This window comes from Erigeron canadensis, chromosome 8 (genome assembly GCF_010389155.1).
Source record: "Erigeron canadensis isolate Cc75 chromosome 8, C_canadensis_v1, whole genome shotgun sequence".
Classification (NCBI taxonomy): Eukaryota; Viridiplantae; Streptophyta; class Magnoliopsida; order Asterales; family Asteraceae; genus Erigeron; species Erigeron canadensis.
Window position 1 is genome coordinate 42,669,081 of NC_057768.1, and position 19,930 is coordinate 42,689,010.

The window sequence follows — 19,930 nt, forward strand, 5'->3', positions numbered from 1 at the left end:
TTAATATTAAGAGATGGTGGAAATTTGATTCATCAAGGCAGTTTGGTCAATTCGCATGTTTTATTTTTTTAACTTTCAACATGAGAATATAATTTTTAGAGTAAATTACACTTTTCGTCTCTGAAGTTGGCACGTTTTTCACTTTTCGTCCCTTAAGTGAAAAAATTATAATTTTGACCTTAAAGTTGGCAGATTTTTTCAATCATCGTCCCTCGCCAAATGTCGTTAAGTTTTAGCCGTTAAGTCAGACACGTGAGGGACCGAAACTGCAAAAAATGAGCTAAAGGACTAAAACTGAAATTTACTTTTCTGTTGTCATCATCTTCATCTTTTTCGGCTGACTTTCGTCGGAAAATTCGCCAGAAAACTTAAAATACCGATATCTCACTCGTTTCTTCGAATTAGACCATGAAACCACCACCAAACTTCTCAAAATTAATTTCCGTACAAATCCTAACCAAAAACAATCTTAAAATGCCGATATTTCATGAAATATTAATGAAAAGCATCGTAAATGAAATTGTAACCAAGACTTAGTTGACCAAAAAACTCAACAAACTAGCATGGAACTTGTACGAACTGGCAACTTTGAGTGCGAATAACTTATAACCGAAACGAGATCCAATGAATCGGTTGTCACACCCGAATTCTTTGTACCTCAATCTACTAATGTAACTATTGTAACAACTTAATAACCTTAATGATTGACCAGTAAACTATATCGAAAACCTTACGATGAAACTAATAGCTAACTAAATCACCAAAAATGAAAGGTAACGAATCGCTATGAAACTTAGCACAATACTAGATGAATCAATAGTAAACTTGTAACAACTTTCAGAATGAGATTTCGACGTAAGGATTTCACGAACAACGGATTTAAAGTTTCTATACAAGATATAAAACAAGAGCTATAATCAACCAAATGACGAACTGTAAATTGCTTTAAACTTCTATTACATAAACTAAGAATCAAATGACGATAATCGGAATTTTTGATCGAAAATATTTGAGTTGCAGGGGCTTGTCAGGCCTCTTGGTCCTAGAAAAAGTAGCAGGAGTAGCGTCAAACTAACAAAAACAAGACAGGAATTAAAGAGAAAGCTAATTGGTCCAAAAACATAAACACGCAGAACCTAACAACAGTAGCATTACGAAACAAAAACCTAGCAGAAACATGGAAACAAGACAGTGTGGTGTTTGCTATATATAAATTGGCTTGTAACCGGTTAGGTTAACCGGTTTTTGAATACGAGTCGGTTAGATTAATTAACCGATTTTTTTGTGCACATCTAGCTATGTATATATAGAAAATTGCAGAGATAAGATTATTAAATATGATATTGAAAACGTAATCATCACATCAAAGATTAAAATCAAGGAAAATATTTAACGAAACTGTTAGGGTTTTACTTAACGTGTTCAAAAAATTTGTATATTTTCAGATCAAAGTAAATTCCTTAAATTTTACAGTCTGTATATAATTAGTTAGAAACTTTGCGACTGGTGACAAATTCGAATTTAATGGTCATGCGATGACATCATGTTATCTGATGTGTGTAGTAATACAACTAAAAACATCAATATCCTAAATTTTCTAACAATAAACTACAAATTAATTTTAATTCAATCAGTTATATGTTATTGACAACAAGGAAATAAAAAACCGCAAAACGAGTAATATATTCCAATATATGATATGATATGATATTTCATTGATCATTCACATGCCATAGTGCCATGCATCTCATTGTTTATGGAGAAACGTTATTGCTATACATAAGATAGACAGCTTTTAATAATAAGTTTAGTTATATTAGTTGTAAACAGAAATTCAAGTTTCTTCAAACATTAGTACAGTTGAAAAGAAGAGGTACAGATAACTAAATCTAGTAAGAAATTTACTGATTACGATCATGATAGTGAAATATCGATGGACATACTAATATTACTTTATGACCGTATAACATATATATACTATAGTTTTTAGAAATAAAAATATAAATAAAAGTATATAAAAAGAAAAATAAAAATGGTTCATAAAAGAATGTTATATATGCCAGATAGATAGCTAGCTTTGGCAACAGCATTATTATATTGACAGTAGTGCTACTGCAAAAATGCATGGTGACATTTACCCTTTAGTTGTTATTCTACCAAACCATCAGAAAATTGGCACTGAACAAGACAACATTTATTTATAACACCTTTAAATGCATATAGTCAACCAATTTAGTCAAACCCATGACAACCTCCAACTACATAAACATAAAGCTTTCGATCTGATAATATATGGATCGAGTATATTTATATTTTATATATAAAGAGTTGTTATATGATACGTACTCCATGTAAATATAATATGATAATTATATAAGCATGATGAGTCGACAAAGACATGTTCAAGCTAGCTATTTGTTATAAATGTCACTCAATATTTGATATATCTATTATTTCATCAACTAGCAGCTTTCAATGCATTTACTTCTTCTATATTATATGAATTATATATATAGCTAGCTCAATCGGATCTATGTTTATGAAAGCATATGCATATTATTTGATCTTATATTATGTTCGAGGTTAGGGGATATATATGGCTAGCTACAAATGATGTGACACTTAGATTCAGATTTAATGTCATGCTAAAGGTCACTCATTAAAACATAAAGTAGTGTTTCAATCTTAATCATGCATATACATAGATTATTTTAGTTTGACGACAAATTAAAGCTCACCGAACTTTTGTTAATGTGTTAATTTATTTTGGCTTCTTCCTTCGATTAATCATTTGAGCTATCTACATTTTTTTTTCCCAAAGAATTTGAGCTATCTACTTAAGCTTTATTTATAATAATATTAACAAATGAAAATGAAGATGCTGACAGAATACTATCAGACTTACATAAAATATATATATAGGTAGTATATCTAGATATTTGTATTGCAGGTATCTTGATCAGCTTAAGTATGTCTATGATCAAATTAAATGCTAGCTAGTCCTTAATTAAATCAATGCTTGCAGAACCGGATTAAATGTTAAATCGGTTTAGTGGCCACGGTTTGTACGTAGTTCAACAGGTTATAAGAGCAATTAGAAATTAGAACCGGTTTCCATTTTAACATGATGACATGCATGGTTGATATATAAAATACCATCAAAAGCATTAATTCATGTTGGATGGGTTGGTAGGCGTGCTACCCTTGACACGGTTTGTTTTAATATCTTTACTTTGATATATCTTTTTATAACGGGGGTTAATTAAGTCTAGCTATGACTGTCTATATCTAACCTTTCCATAATTTATACATTACGGATTGGGTAAGATTGTGTTATAACGGGTTAGTTATATATATATGTAGCTGTACGTGGTAGTGTGGTTAATTACCGGTGTGGATTTTCATCCAAAAAAATGGTCTTAATTACTAACAAGTTTTCTATTTATTGATGAATTAATTGGTGGAACATATATAGTTACAGAAAACCGTCTGCACCTTGGGTTCACGCTTTGAGCCGCGGTTGCACTATATATTATTATATTTAATAGGACGGAAGAAATACTATATGTGCAGAGATTAATTAATCAAAACGCGCATACCTTTCATGACATATATATATAATATATAATATATATGGTATAATTGAAGTGACCACAAATAATGAGGAAATCAAACCCTCGAACAAACACAATAAACAATTAAGAAAATTCTGCATAACAACGTACGTACCTTACAAACTTAAATGACGATCGACTCAACATAAAACAAGTAGTGCATGCATATGATACTAATTAACAACGATTTAAACTTCAAATAAAGACTTACACAAATTAAATAATCTATATATATCTTAATTAATAATTAATTAATTAAACTCGAAGCTTCATATGACCCTCGTTGGCTAGCTTGAACACCCTAGCCTGAGCCGCGGCAGCCTTGTTTGACCCAACTGCAGCCAAGAAACTATCTTTCACGTGGGTGGTTGTGTATGGAAAGTGCTTGTTAACCATTGAGTTTAGTAGGGAGGCGGTTCCTTCCCTATAGAGTGCACCGATCCCATCGCTTCTGGTGTTTGATAGTGCTTGCACTAAGTTGAGACTTGCTCCGGATCCGGGAAGAGTACCTATGCCAAAGGCTGAGCCGAGAGTCGTCCCGTACCATCCAAATAGTCCCCATATAATCGTTGGGTGGTTCCTCCAGAAACTATATATATTTATATATATTTAAAACAAAATAGGTTAATTTTCAGATGTAGTTTTTCTCGATCTATATATATATATATTCATTGTTTTTTTTAAAAAAAAAAATCTAAGGATATTTAAGCTTACCTACTTGCACTTAATTAACAGTACTGTATACTACTGCAAACATATATGGTATATAGGTGTGTGTTAAACTAGATCTAGCTAGATTTTTGAACACATAAAAAAATCCGGTTAATTAATGGAACCATATATACATACAAATTTTTTATTTTATATTATATAATTAGTTAATTTCTACACACAAATTACGTACATTGTCTCAATTAATCTCCATCAGTACGTACTACTATGATTAATTACTCGTATTTCATACGTATGGAAAGGTGTAATTAATAATGTAACAGTATACTACACCTAACAGTACTTGTACGCATTTATAAGTGCGACAAATATTCATTTCTTTGCGTAATCAACGAATATTTCGCATAATTAATTGTACGTTGTAGTAGTAGTACGGAAATTAAACGAGTACGTAGTGACTTACTCGCAAGGACCACCAATGGGAGGCGAGTTAGGGTCAGTTGGAGGTGATGGAAATGGGACGCCAGGGGTGATGGGAGGAAGTGGTGTGCTGCCACCGATTGGGGGGCTGTAGTGGTATGTTGGAGGTGGAGATGGGTCTACAGGACTACGCTTGGGTGGTGAACGAGGTTTTGGGGGGTTACCACAGTTAGTTGGTGGGGTTTTCGCATGGTGATGGCCACCGCCACTACCATGAGATGGTGTTGGTGTGTGGTGAACCGGTGGTGTGCTTCCTCCTGAGCCATGACTAGGTGGTGTACCTCCATAACTCGGTGGTGGGCTAGTGTAGTAACCTGCATATGTAATCAAGATTAACTAATTAAAGCATGCAAATATAGACATATATGTACAAATTAATACTTACATATTGTAGTTTATGATATGAGTAAATTTTACCAATGGGTGGAGAAGGGACAATAGGGGTAGAAGGGTCAACAGGGGGAGTGAGGACAAGTGGAGGAGGAGATCCAAAGCTAGGGAAGAAAGGAGGAAGGTAGATGTTCTTTTGATCTTCATCATGGTTATTGTTGTTTGAATTAGCACAAAACACCAAGTTTTGAGAAAGCAAAGATGCAACACAAATAAGCATCAAACAACTTCTTCTTGTTTCTATTACTGATCTCTCCATTTTTGAAATTACTAGCTGCAAGCTAGCTACAGGTAGTACCGTAGTAGTAGAGATGATATGGTAGAATAAGCTAGTAGTAATGAGGGAGTAAGGTTTTGGATTGATATTGATATATAGAAAAAAAAGATGGGAGTTAATTATGCTGGATGGGTAGGTGATGTTTTGCAGTATGCATTTAAGACTCTCTAATTCATTCATTGCTCGATCTCCATTTTTCCAATTCTCTCTAATTCACACAACACAATTCATTCAATTCACTAATACTTCTCTTGGCTGTCTTTGTTCATTTTTTTTTAAATTTTAATTTGAATGAAGCAGAGTACTGATACATGGGAAGATTTAATTACCATTAAACTATTTAGTTTATATATTACTGAATAAAGCTCAAGAGAAATTCGATCAGGCTGTTCGAATTCTTTTGGTGTACACCACTAAAACCTTTTAGTGGCATCATTGTTAGTGACACTTTTTTTTCTGTCATCCATTACTCAACAGTACTTTAGTTACATTTTTGTGATATTTAGTGACACTTTTTGTGTGCCTGACATTTTTTTGTAGTGTGTTATATAACTCAATATGTACAGGTCATGATGCTCATTCTTCACCAATTACTCAATTACAGATTAATTTGATCTTATTAGCTGATTAAAATAATGTATCCTCTCGATCAACTCTCAAGTACTGCCTACTGATTACATGTTTAAGGTAGTGTCAATATGTAATTATTAATTTAAGTTGAGTAAATATGTAATTAAGGTATAATATGGTACATATATTAAATTATCGTTTTTATTAATTGTTGGGTTATTACAAGAGCTATATATATAGACAGAGATCAATTTATTTTATAGAGAGAGAGAGTATTACTTGTTGCTTTTTTTTTAGTGTTAGTTTTTGTTATCGTAATTTTATAAAAATTATGGGGGTACGTGCCAGTGTATTACTGTAATTGATATATATGTGCATTGTGATATATTTAGAAATGTTAGGGGTCTACTTTTCGGTTCGGAAATGTTTACACATCTGTTTGAGTCAAAATTATTTCATATCTAGATATGTTTGATCTTGGTACTTGCATGATGGATGCACATTTATATGCTACCACTATCGAATAGTTTCTGTAATATATTATTATGTGTATATATTTAGAAAATATCGGGTTCCAATGCATGGAAATGTTTGAATCTACACAGAAAAACTAGGCAATTTCTTTTTTTCTTTTTCTTTTTTTTTTTTTAATTTTGTTTTAAAAAAAAAAAGCTTATTATTCTATACACCAAATATTCTACTAGCAAAACTTTAAAATATATAATAATAATACAAACGTGTATAAAATATATTTGAATAAAAAGCATAATTTAATTAATTAGAAAAGAAGTACTCCAATTTTTCTTTTTAAACACTAAACGATTTGGCTCATCGAAACTTTGGATCATTTGTTATTTTTTAAAAGCATTTTGGATGTTATGTTAACTTTGAAAGATTAATGAAATTACATATGTTATTTTTCAGACGAATTTCTAACGCTTTTTTATTTAAAAACATTTTACATTCTCTAATTAAGAATATTTATGTAGATATATTAATTTTTTTCAGAACTTGCATTTGAAATAACATAATTAACCAAATTACATTACAAGTACTCGTATATGATACTAATTAGATCAAAACAAACTTTACCATATGAAGACTTGACAAACGTTTCATTTATTATATGGGATTTGGTATAGATATATAAACATTGTTGGTCGGTCCCTACGTGTTAACAAATTTATTAACACTAAAAAGTGTATATAATTAAAAGTTCACACTTTTTAATTTAAATTTTCATTTGTTCACACTAACAGTATGAACAAATAGGGTGTTACAAATTAATCATGAATGTTTACATTAAAAAGTGTGAACTTTTCTACACACTTTTTAGTGTGAATAACTTTTTACACACTTTTAATTCTACATATTTTTATACACATAAAAACGTGACAATTTTTATGAGTAATTTATTCACGCTAATTAAAAGTGTAAACAAATGCAACATTATTTGTAGTGTCTTATGATTTCAATTTTGACCGTAATTTTTCTTGTTGGTACGTATTATATAACACTTCATATATAAATATATGAACAGGTTGAATTTTAAATATGATGTTCATTGATATAATTTCTATCAACTATTATAAAGCACAAACAAAAATATCTATGGTTAAAAATAAAAAAATAAGATTTTGAAAAGTCAAAATATATTACGTACACATATAATATGAGATGGTATATAGTAGGCCTTTGTATGTAGTTAACTTCGTAGCTAGTTGTATCGATCATGTATATATGCAAAATGAAGGAAAATAGATCAATGATTAACAATTTTAACAGTAACAATGTAGACATATTCACATATATAATAGGACTGCTTGCTTTATGATCAGATTATACACAAAGACACGTACAGTGTAATTGTAAAGAGAAAACAATCACCGACAGCTACTCGATCTCTATTTAGTTGAAACAATATATATTATTCTTTAAATTAGATTAGATATATGAATGTAAATGAAGAGTCTAAAATTGTAGGTCTCGAATGAAGGTAAACATTGAGTGGTCCCTTGGTAAGTCGATTGTTAGACAAACCATAAATGTTGGGTTTATTGGATTGAAGACGTACATGGACAAATTACCCGAGTAAAGATTAATTTACCAACAATGTTGTAATGGTAAATTAATAAGTTTGCACAGCTGTCCAACCAAGCAAGTTAAAATTGTAGTACGGAGATTGGAAGAACGAAAAAGAAATGCATAGTCTAGACTCTAGACTCTAGAGTCTATGCTATCTTCAATTCAATGACAAATACAAAATTATGAATAAACCTAGTAATCAACCTAATAATTGATTAATTTAAAAGTATAATTCATTCGTGCTTTCTTTTAATCTCTTTCTTTAATTATGTCAAATGTCATCATTATATTGTTAGGTTCATTATTAAATTAATTAATTATTTTTGTTATAGCACACTAAACCAATACACTGAACTCATTTTGCTTTCGGCTCAAAATACTAAAACTCACTCAAAATACTAAAACTCAGTTGGCGTAGTCAAGTTGATCTCTTAGGAGTCGTGTCTCGTGAGAAATAAATTTAATCACAAAAATTTCAAAGCCGGTTTTAAAAGATGTTAGATATGGCAGATTGCAAGGAGTGTATGCATGCTGGCATTGGCATTATTACTATTGCTGGAAATTTCATGTGCCAACTGATCTATATATAATGGCTCTCTGTAACCGAACTACTTTTGCTGTAACAGTTTTAATGTTGAAATACAAGATCTCTCTTGCTCTTGAAGAGGTCCCTCATATATATATATATATATATATATATATATATATATATATATATAAGGCTGTCCGACACTTAAGTTTAGGTGTGGAACCCCTTACATACTAATATTTTATTATTTCTTGTTTAATGAATAAATGTATGGGCCCCATGATATTTATGGATTAAAAAAACAATATGTGAGTGTTCCATACCTAAGCTTAGAAACCTGACAGTCTTATATTCTCATCCCCCATATATATATATATATATATATCACTCCGGTGAGAACACTTTAAAAATAAGAATAGTGAGATTACTTAAAAACATCATTTTGATGCATTAAAAGTTCATAAAATTAACACAGTGTTTTATGGACTTTTAATGCATCAAAATACAAGATGTTTTTTGTTGGATGCATATTCATCAATATGATGCATCCAACAAAAAACGAGATTTTTTCGATTTTTACGGATCAATGTGTTGTTAAACACTTAAATAATGATAATTAGTTATGCATTATATCAGTTTTATGGACCTTTAATGCATCAAAACATAGTTTTCAAGTGTTTTCATTTTAATTTCGTTCTTATTTGATTGTCACCCTATATATATATATATATATATATATATATATACACTAGGTATCTTACCCGCACGATGTGCGGCAATTAAAAAAATTGTTTAATACATAGAAAAGGTTTGTTGGGGAAAAAAAGTTAATAATTGCTTAATGAATTATTCTATAAGTTTATTGTTATGTAAATATTGATATGTAGTTCATGTTCAATTCCTAGATCAATATTACTTTGAATTACATTATATTACATTTTATCACCAATATTTACATAAATTAAAAATGAAACATATCAATAATCCCTTATAAAACAAATTGGCCTTCCTATTTTAGGAAATTCAGTACTTTTTTCAATATCTCCAAACTACCTCTAAATAACCCTAACAAATATATTTAAAGTTGTCAATTTTTTCACCTAATTACTTTTTGCATCCAATCCTCGACTTATATTTAGAATGATAACCACGGTTAGACGCATCATCGTCGCATTTCATGAAAGTAACCTAAACAACTTGTACTACCATTACAGCATCTCACACGTTATAAATCGTTGCTGCTGCAACGCGCGGACACTCTTCTAATATCTCATTAAGAATCACTATTATTTTGACTTAATTTATATTATATCTTATCATTAACATCAACATAAACTAACTATGAAACGTATCTTTAATCAAAATGTCAACAATATCATCAGTTATCACTATTACGTTGATAACCAAACATTGACAAATCCACAAAAGCTATACCGTGACTTGTTATAATTGATCTTATTAATAGTACAGAGAATGGATCTGTCATCAGAAGATAATATAAGAGGCCTAAAAAAAACTTTTGGAAAGGAGATTTAAGATTCATTCAGAATGAAAAGAAAATAGATACCACAATAGTATATTTAATTTAATGTTTAATAAATGGTGAAATAAGTCATGATGGTATGTATTTGCCAAAGAGATGGTTTGTGCTTGAATACCTCGTCATGTTGTAAATCATATAAATAAGTAAATATTGTGTTATTATTCAAGAAAGATTTGAAATAAGATGATAAAATATGAAACTAAATTTTTTTGGCATATATATCGCAAAGACAATATAGATTGCCGAACTTAAAAATTATTTAAAGTTTTCATTGTAATATTTTCCTTAAATATGAATAAATAAGATAAATATAATCAGAAAAAGTAAGAGGATGCCACATAGATTATAATCCTATGTGGCAATTTTATAAAATAGGTTTTAGTTTTTAGACCCTCTAAAATTATTCGGATTCTTACTGTTTTAATAATTATATAGATATAGATATATATATTAAAAAAAATACAATTCAAGCATTTACTGTATTTAATGGAAGCCCCTATCCCCAACTACACACGCGCGCATGCATATATATACTTGAAAATTAATACGAAATTACGAATGCGAAAAAGATACGTACTAAGCTAGAACTATTAATAATTAATCTATGAATGGTGATACTAATCATTTAAATGTCTACTTAATTCTATTCTCTAAGCTTAACATGATCGATCTTCAATTCGGTCACATATACAGCTCGAAACAAAGATAACCCACACATATATGAGCCGTTCTCGGCCACCTTAGTTGTGGCAAACTAGCAATCGCATTTGGTTATTTTGTTCAAGAAGATCTTAGAAAAAGCTATACTAGCTAGCATTTTATAAGAATATAGCTTACAACACTAGTTTTTATGATAAAGTAAAATCCATTAATGGTTTACACGGACGTGATTAGACATGTCATATTTCAAGCCCAATGTCTAATGGGTAGCAAAAGAGGCCCATTATGAACCATGTTGGCCTTTGATAGATGATGAAGGGGATGGAGAGGTTGATCGTGGGCTTCGTGCCCACATGCATAGATATTGTGTTTATTTATTTACTAAGTGGGAATGAGAATATAAGGGGTCGTTTTCTGCAAGAGATTTATATCCGAATCTGAATATCATTTCTGAATGTTAAGAGGTGGTTTAAATACCTGAAATCTGAATAACTACAGTTAATTGTTTTTTAGAAACGTCTTAACGTTATACACTCCAATTTTACAATTTCATTAAGAGGATAACTTATATGATGTTAACATCATCTAGTTAGATGATGTTTCCCTTACAAAACTATAAAATTTATGAGGGGCAATTTAACATGTGGGAAATTGATGTGAGTGCATCACCATAAAGTTAACATCATATAAGATTTTTCCTTTCATTAATTATTAGTTTTAGACCCGTATAAAAACACGGACAATTGATAGGCATTGGTATAAATTTTTGTTAAGGTTACATATTTAGCTAACGATGTACAAAATAAATTTAATTACTTACATGTATTGGTTATATTAATCATTTGTTATGAAAAAAAAATGTTGAAAATTATAAGGTAACTTATAACTTAAAATGTAACAAATATACTTGACTCGTAAGAGTCTAACTAATGACTTGTAAAAGTATAACAACTATGACCTGATCGTAAATGCTAAACATATATAGTAAATATAGATTGTAACATTGAACCTTATTATCTAAGCATCTCATCGGTCCACACAGCTAGAGTACTAGAGTACGCTAATGACTTGACAAAGACTGATGACAAGCGTCAGAGAATGAAACTCCATATCTTCAATTCGTCTCTATAAATTTTCTGTTTTCTTTCTCATCAACCATCATCCACAGTTTTTACTTTTTACTGTTTTCAGTTGTTCGTTTTTACTTTTTATTTTGTTCATGAACTTGTTTGTTGCTATTTTCTTTGTTACATACTTACAAAAAATCATTCACTATTTACACACACATAAAAATACCATGTATAGACTTTAATTATAATTTATACTTTGTTGAATAATTTTAGGTTACAGAACTTTTGGGCCTCCATTTGTATATGTAAAAACATGGACAATCAATACACCTTCTATAAATTAAATGGAAAATTCATGAACATCGGATTGAAATATGACGATGAATAATAATAACTAACTGAGAGGGAAGATAATAATTAACTCTTAATATATATCTATCTATCTATAACTCTTATAAAACAATAGTTAATCAAGCATTTTAAAGCCCTCTTGCAATCTAAAACTAACTTAAAAAATTGCCACATAAGATTTTATCCTATGTGTCAACTCCATATTTTTCTTTAAATAAACTATATATTTAAAAAACAAATGAACGTATATATGTTAAAATAAATATATATATATATATATATATATATTGTAAGAATCTAACATCTTTTCATTAGATAAAATGATATATTTTATTTAGTTTAAAAAATAAGATGAATATACCTAATGATATTTCATTATCTTTTTTATTCAACATTTATATGAGGTTCATTTCGTTTTTTTTATGGTGATTATATGAAAGTTTGCTCAAGCCGTTGGTTAGTTGGAACTCTCATCGCATTAATCATTAGTGGCAATATTTAAAGTTTATAAGCTTTTTTATCACCACTAAATTATATTCATCTTATATGAGTTAAGAGTTTTGTATAATATCATAACTTTCTGAAAGAGTTATGTTAATTCTTTCGTTCATATCACTATGGAAATTATGTACAATTTTTGGTTTAATTCTTTTATCTTTTTTTTGAATTTTATGATAATGGTTAATATAAACTCTTTTTTCTTTTGTTTTTTAACAATGCAATTTTTCATTGTGATGATGAGAAAAATATTATGATGGTAGACGAAGAGTTAGTTCAAAACAAGTGTATATAACAATTAGTTTAATGATTGGATAATGAATACGTTATTGCTAATTTAATTAAGTGAAACTAAATAGATTGTTCGTCCATATGTTTTTTTTACGATCATTATTGATTCATTCCATTAACACATTTGTTCACATATTAAGCGTTCCATTAAATGTTTTTTTAAGCAAGTTTAACTCAAATCTCACTTTATCGAGCACCCTTTTAAAGCAGCCGCACATCGTGCGGGTAAAAAAATCCTAGTATATATATATATATATATATATATATATATATATATATATATATATTTTACCCCAAAACCTTAACCATTAACTCACATATGTACAATAAGTTTTAACACCGGTTTAACTCATCACAAAGATAACCCAAATAAATACATTGCTAAGTAGATGGGTGAAATTTCCACTTCTAACAGTTACTATACCTGAACCAAATACCTTTTTCCATGTGAAATAGATAAATAGCATACAAATAATCTAAATTTGAGCAGAAGTAAGATTGCATTTTAAGATAACTATATCATTAAATTCTTTGTAGTGTACATCCCATATTACAAAACCATAGTAAATCTCAAGTACCATTGTATTGTCGATACACCTAACACAACTTTATCCCAATTGTGCTTTCAGAATCCTTGAAAAACAATAAAGTCCTATTTCCCTCCAATATCCACCATATGATTCCCTAGCACTACATTCAACTCTTTTCCCCTAGTCATGAAACCTGCACAGCCAACTTTTAGCCACTTTTTCTTCCAATTTCCAAATAGTAAAACCACCCAATACTAAATGGTACAAACTCCCACCCATGCCTTTAAAAATCATGCCCATATATGTATAGATTATACACAGATTTATATATATTTTATAGATATAGATATATAGGTAGTACATACACAGATTGACACAGACATATATACTCATAACCTACAACCTACACATATATTGAAATAAAACCTTCAAGTTCATTGACCATATATCACGGAACCTAAGACTATTAGGAGTGGAGGCACTCCCATGCTTTTGGGAATGCCCTTTCACCACTCAGAGCATGATACGTGGCACTTTACAATGATTGAAGGCATTCATTTGCTTTTGGGGCATTCCCTTGGAGTGGAGGCATTTCCTCCAAGGGCATTCTTTTTTTTTTTTATTTTTTTAAAAAACTGAATTTAAATATAAAAATAAATACAGAATTTGAATATTAATGGATATATTGAACAGTAACGACTACTTTTCAAATTCTTAATTTTCATCTATAAATACCCCATCATCCTCTCATTCTCAAAACACAATTAAAAATTTCAAAAAATTCAAAAACACACACAGAGGAGATGAACTTTGGGCGAGGAAGAGCACGAGATGAAGCAACTCGTCCTATTGGACAACCGCAACCCACACGAGGCAGAGGACGAGGAAGAGCACGAGGCGGAGCAACTCGTGCCCCTGTTCAGTCACCCATTCCACCACCTGTTCAACGCCGAGGTGAACCTGAAGGACTGCATCCTCGTCGTCTGGAGTTCAGGATGACGGCGCAGTTTTCAACCCGCGTAAACCTGCAATCAACAGACGACTTCACTGATGAAGAATTGAACGCGGTATGGGATTCTACCATGGCTCAAATCGAAAGCGGACAACTTAGGCCATGCATTCCAGGGCAGAACCGCATTCACAATGACGAAAGGCCCGAAGGATACGAGACTAATCCTGGTGAAGAGTACGTGAACGATTTCCAATCGGAAGAGGAATATCACTACGAGTACCAGCGCCGTAATGACGGTAACAGTGACATTTCCTCAACCGATTCCCTTTATGGCTGGCTTTACCCGTCACTCTCTCCTGATGTTTAATTTTTATTTAATGTATTCGTGTTAAGTAATGTTTTAATTTCGTGTGTTGTGTTTTTAAAATAAATGTAATGTTTGGATTTTAAAATAAATGTAATGTTTTAATTTTTTTGGTGTTTAATTGGTGACATATTTAATCAAATAAAAACAAATAAAACATTAAACATACATTAAACACACATTTATTTTATTTTAAACATTAAACATAGATTAAACACACATAAAACATACATTTATTTTAAAAGACACATAAAACGTAAAACCGAATACACATAGATAGATATGAAACTAAGACATATTCAATAAAATCACATCATAAATCTTGCACTAGCTCGTAGCAAGTGCCACTCCGAGAGGTAGAGAAAATCAGGATGCGTCATACGATACTCCTCTAAAGCAAGTTCGGCACGCCTCGGATTTTCTTCATTGTGCAAACGAGCATAGATGTGCTCGAACTCGTGAATAGAGTGGCGCATCTTCCGCCATTTTCCTTGCACATTCTCAAGGCTCCTTTGCTCGCCTTGACGATTTTGGAGATTAATAAATACCTCCCTTACACGGCTCCAAAAAGTTCTTTGTTGTTGGAAAGCCTCTACATTTAGATCTTCGGCTACGTCAAGCCAAACTCTCGCTAAATTCATAGTCTCATCTGCTGTCCAAGGTCTAGCCATTTGTTGTATGAGTGTATAAATATTAGAAGAATGAATGAAAGAAATAAGAAGTTTTTGGAGATAAAATGAGAATTGGTTTGATAGTGGTATGTGTATGTATATATATTGTTTATATTAGAGTTTAAAAAAAAAAAAAACCTTTATGGTGGCATTGGGAAGGTGAAAAGGAGGAAAAAAACAAATAAAAGAGCCCGTTCAAAATCCGAAGGCTTCAATTTCTAACGTTTGGAACGCCTAGGGAACGCCCCCCCGGGACCGATGTCAAGCGTTCCGGGGGCGTTCCGGATGGTAATTTCGAAAAGTAATGGGCTACTCCGGACGGTCTAAACATAAAAACCATTGTTGCAACAAATTAAAAAATACGTAATATTAATATCAATGTCTTGAAGCTATCCATTAAACCACCCCTAAACCCTAAAATATAACATTTTAATATCAACTATTTGAGCAGAAATGGCAATACAATATAACATTTTAATATCAACTATTTCATAAAACATAAAATTTGAATATTGTTCCTGGAGACTAAATGATCTTTATAAATGTTTGTTACATAAGCTAACTAATCTACAAAGAACAATCAACAAAAAAAAAATCAAATAATTAATTTTCAAACGGACTAACATCTAAAAATAAAATATATATGTAGTAAGCATTATTGAGAGTTGGTCTCCAACATTGGAGCATACATTTAGTTGGGATTAATAATAGAATTCCATGCTTACCCTTTTCCCCAAGTTATACACTCCTTGTTACACACATTCAAATGGTTCAAGCAAAATCAATGCACAACAAATACACTGCCATCTTGTACTCGATTTTAACTTCATGCATAGTACTTACAAAACTCAAAATTTAAATTGATAGTTATAGAGTTTATAGTAAACCTTGTATCATCATTTTTTACATAGTATAACAGGATTTTCATTTACAACACACACATGAGATAGAATTTTTATAGACATTGTACTTCAGAACCATATTCTTTGACTCTAAAAAGTCAAATCATCAAGATAACACATATGAAAGCTTAAGAATAAATGAGGAAAAATTTAGGAAAATGAACCTAGAAACCTGTTGTACTAAGTTGTTTGACAACAACATCAATCTTCTCACCTGAATCATCTTTTTTCTTATCATAGTCCTACTTGCTTGACAACATAATTTTCTTAGGTCATCATATAGTTTTATTTAGTAGAATTATTAGTAGATAGCAATGATCTGATCAATAAGTTCCCTACCCTTAAACAAATTGTAAACTGAAACAATTTAACATTCATTTTTTTTAATAGATTCAAGCAAGATCTACAATATCCATATAAGGAACAACCTTGAATTAAAACATGACCAATATAATCATATTGAAAAATAAGTAGATTAAAAAGCACCTTTAACTTATATTCTCTATCATCTTCAAACTTCAAGCTATGATCCATCATGATAATCCATATCTACTTCCTATAACAAATTGTAAACCGAAATAATTTAGCATTCATATCATAGATTCAAGCAAGATCTAAAATACCCATATAAGGAAAAACCTTGAATTAAAACTTGACCAATATAATAAAGTTGATAGACTAAAAAAGAGCACCTTTAATTTATATTCTCTATCATCCTCAAACTTCAAGCTAAAATCTAGCAATAATCCACATATACTTCCTGCAACAAATTGTAAACCGAAAAAGATTAGCATTCATATGTTCGTATATTCAAGAAAGATTTACAATATTCATATGTTCATTGATCCAGATTTAAGTTTTAAATTATTATGTATATTTTTTGTATATGTTTCAATAATAAATGAAAAAAGGCTTATTTGTAGCTACTATTACCATTAATCAACATAATATAACTTGGGTACATCTAAAATTAAAATTTTTCTACAAAAATCTTTGAGACATAACATCAAACCATATGAAACTATAAAATATAGTATATCTTTTCATCATCTTCATCATGGACTGCTCTCTTCTTTCCTAATGTCCTTTTTCTTTGCAATTATTTTTTCCAGCCGGTTTTTATCCATTTTCTAATGTCTCTTTGGGTTTCTTTGTTGGCCTTGAAGTCTTGTTGAAGTCAATATAATGGAAGAAGAAAAGAGAATTTATCAAAAATACATAAGCTAATAAGAAATCAATTATTTCAATAAAAACAATATATCAAACACTTAACATAGCAAAAATCATCATTATCTAAAGCTATGTTGTTAATACTTAAATATCGGTTATAACGGTTGAGGACCGGTATTTGAGATATCGGTTATAGCGGCGGTATAACGGTGATAATAAAAATAATAAATTTTATAAGTTTATATAATCATTTAAAGAGAATGTTAAAATTATATAAATATAATAGCTAAAATAGACAAAATCAAGACTTTGGGGGTTAAAAGTGGAAATTTTATTGAAACTTAGGAGAGGTGAAAGACACCTGTGACTCTGTAAAAGGTTTTGTGATGTTGCTTAAGTTGTTGATATTGTGAATTTGTAATGTTGCTTCCTCCATTGTGGATCGAAAAAAAAACCCTAATAAACTTTGATAAAACAAAAGTAAATATCATCACATGTATCAAACAAATATGTGTATGTATATAAAGAAAGAGATTGAAGAGAAACCATATTAGAAAGTAAATAAAGCCCCTAAAATACCAAAACCCAAATTCATCGGTTTTGATTTTCATAAAGAGATTTTGGTTAACCGTAAGCTATATATATATATATATTATTAATTATAATAATTATTTAACTAATAATATTAATAATAAAAGAGAAAGCTAACCGAGACGAATGGATTCAAATAGAAATAATAAAACCCGAGTACAAGAATCAAAAACCCGTTTGTGACTTTTTTCCGAGATTGTTATTGAAGACGACGATGATAATGATAATGATGATAAACCTGTGAAATCAAAAACCAAGCTCTAAGTTAATGTGGTTTAACCATATTCACATTCGTGTAATGTACCGAATAGATACTAAGGTAATATTGAAACTTCTTTTATTCATACATACCCAACAGATTCAAAACTAAAATTAAGCAAACTTTATTAAGAAATTAAAAAATAGACCTGAAAAATAAAATTGTGGGATGTGGAGAAGCCATGTTTTAAAGTTTGAATTCTTAGTTTGATTGAAATGACTTATGTTTATACAAATCTAAAAATAGGAAAGCTTATGGAGGAAGGATTCAAATATACAAACATATACAGGTGTACTTATCGCTTACTTCAACGACAAAAAAAGTCAACATTTTCAAAACTTATTACAAAAACCAAGCTAATTAAATAGTTTAAACCAAACTAACCTCTTAACTAAGTTCTAACTAAAATCTTATGTCATTAAAAATGCACTTTACACTAATGTGGCTAGGCTAGTTGCTTTGACACCTCACTTTTGTGAGGTCATGCTCTAATTTCCTGAAGTAGTATTAGGAGATAAATAGTGTAAAACCGTAATATAGCAAAAAAATAATAAGAAAAAATTAATATTAATTAAATATCCAAACAAGTTTACGTTTGTTTTGTTCACATTCTTTTGTTCTCAAAAACCAAAAACCCATTTGATCCTATCTCAATTTCTTCTTTTTCTTCCCCTACATTACTCCCACGTGCTTATCTTTATTTCTCATATCCTCCATCGAAATCCACTCCACGGTCAGACAAACACATATGAAAACCACTTCGCCCATCAAAATCCACATACAAACACTTTGATTGTTATTAATTCGATTTTATTAAATGTCAAATCTTTTTTTGTTAGACACCCAGAGAAACAAAAATCCCTCAAACAATCCCGACTTCGATCGACCGTCTATGATGGTTGGTGGCTGAACTCGATCGATGGTAAGTGGGTGGGTAAACCCTGAGCAGCAAGGGGTTGAACTCGATAGGTGGTTGGTGGCTGAACCGTGACTTCGATCGACTGTCTCGACAGTGGTTGTTGGTGTTACCACCGAAGTAATGTTTTCCTTTAACAAAAATGAAGAAGTCATATACTCAGATGTAAAAAAGGGGTAATTCCAAGTCTGACCGAAAAAGAGTATGTTAAGAAGTTTATGGCTCTGGATCTGAGTAAAAAACAAACACCTCAAACTTTGAAAACTTATGAGTGAAAAAGAGACGAGAGGTTGATAACACTATATTCTCGAGTTTTTATTGAAGAAAAAAAAAGAAAGGAGAAGATTAGATAGGAAAAAAAAGAATAAATAATTACATAAATAAAGAGGCATTCTCGAGTTGAAAGAAAAGAAAAGAAAGTTGATAGTTAAATGTATTCTTGCGTTAGAAGGGAAAAAAAGAAAAGGATAAAAAGATACAATTTTACATTTATAATCTTGTAGTAATTAAAACCTTTATATAAATTTAAGGGGTATAATAATAAT

The 19,930-nt window shown here is 30.4% G+C and overlaps 1 protein-coding gene across 1 annotated transcript; it reads right to left on the reverse strand.

The window, feature by feature from the left end:
• Positions 1-3,691: 3,691 nt before the first annotated feature.
• LOC122579391 (protodermal factor 1) lies at positions 3,692-5,483 on the reverse strand. The gene is made up of 3 exons (XM_043751561.1): positions 5,184-5,483; positions 4,750-5,080; positions 3,692-4,203 (listed from the first exon to the last, which is right to left on the reverse strand). The coding sequence occupies exons 1-3, from the start codon at positions 5,413-5,415 to the stop codon at positions 3,870-3,872; spliced, it is 897 nt and encodes a 298-aa protein (XP_043607496.1). The 5' UTR covers positions 5,416-5,483; the 3' UTR covers positions 3,692-3,869.
• Between the last annotated feature and the right edge of the window lie 14,447 nt (positions 5,484-19,930).

Excerpts from the sequence above, each read along its gene's own strand:
- LOC122579391 (XM_043751561.1), bottom strand. The coding sequence starts at position 5,415 with ATGGAGAGATCAGTAATAGAAACAAGAAGAAGTTGTTTGATGCTTATT. Across the intron at positions 5,081-5,183 it reads TGTCCCTTCTCCACCCATTG|GTTACTACACTAGCCCACCA; the intron begins GTAAAATTTACT and ends TTACATATGCAG. Across the intron at positions 4,204-4,749 it reads CCCATTGGTGGTCCTTGCGA|TTTCTGGAGGAACCACCCAA; the intron begins GTAAGTCACTAC and ends AAATATATATAG.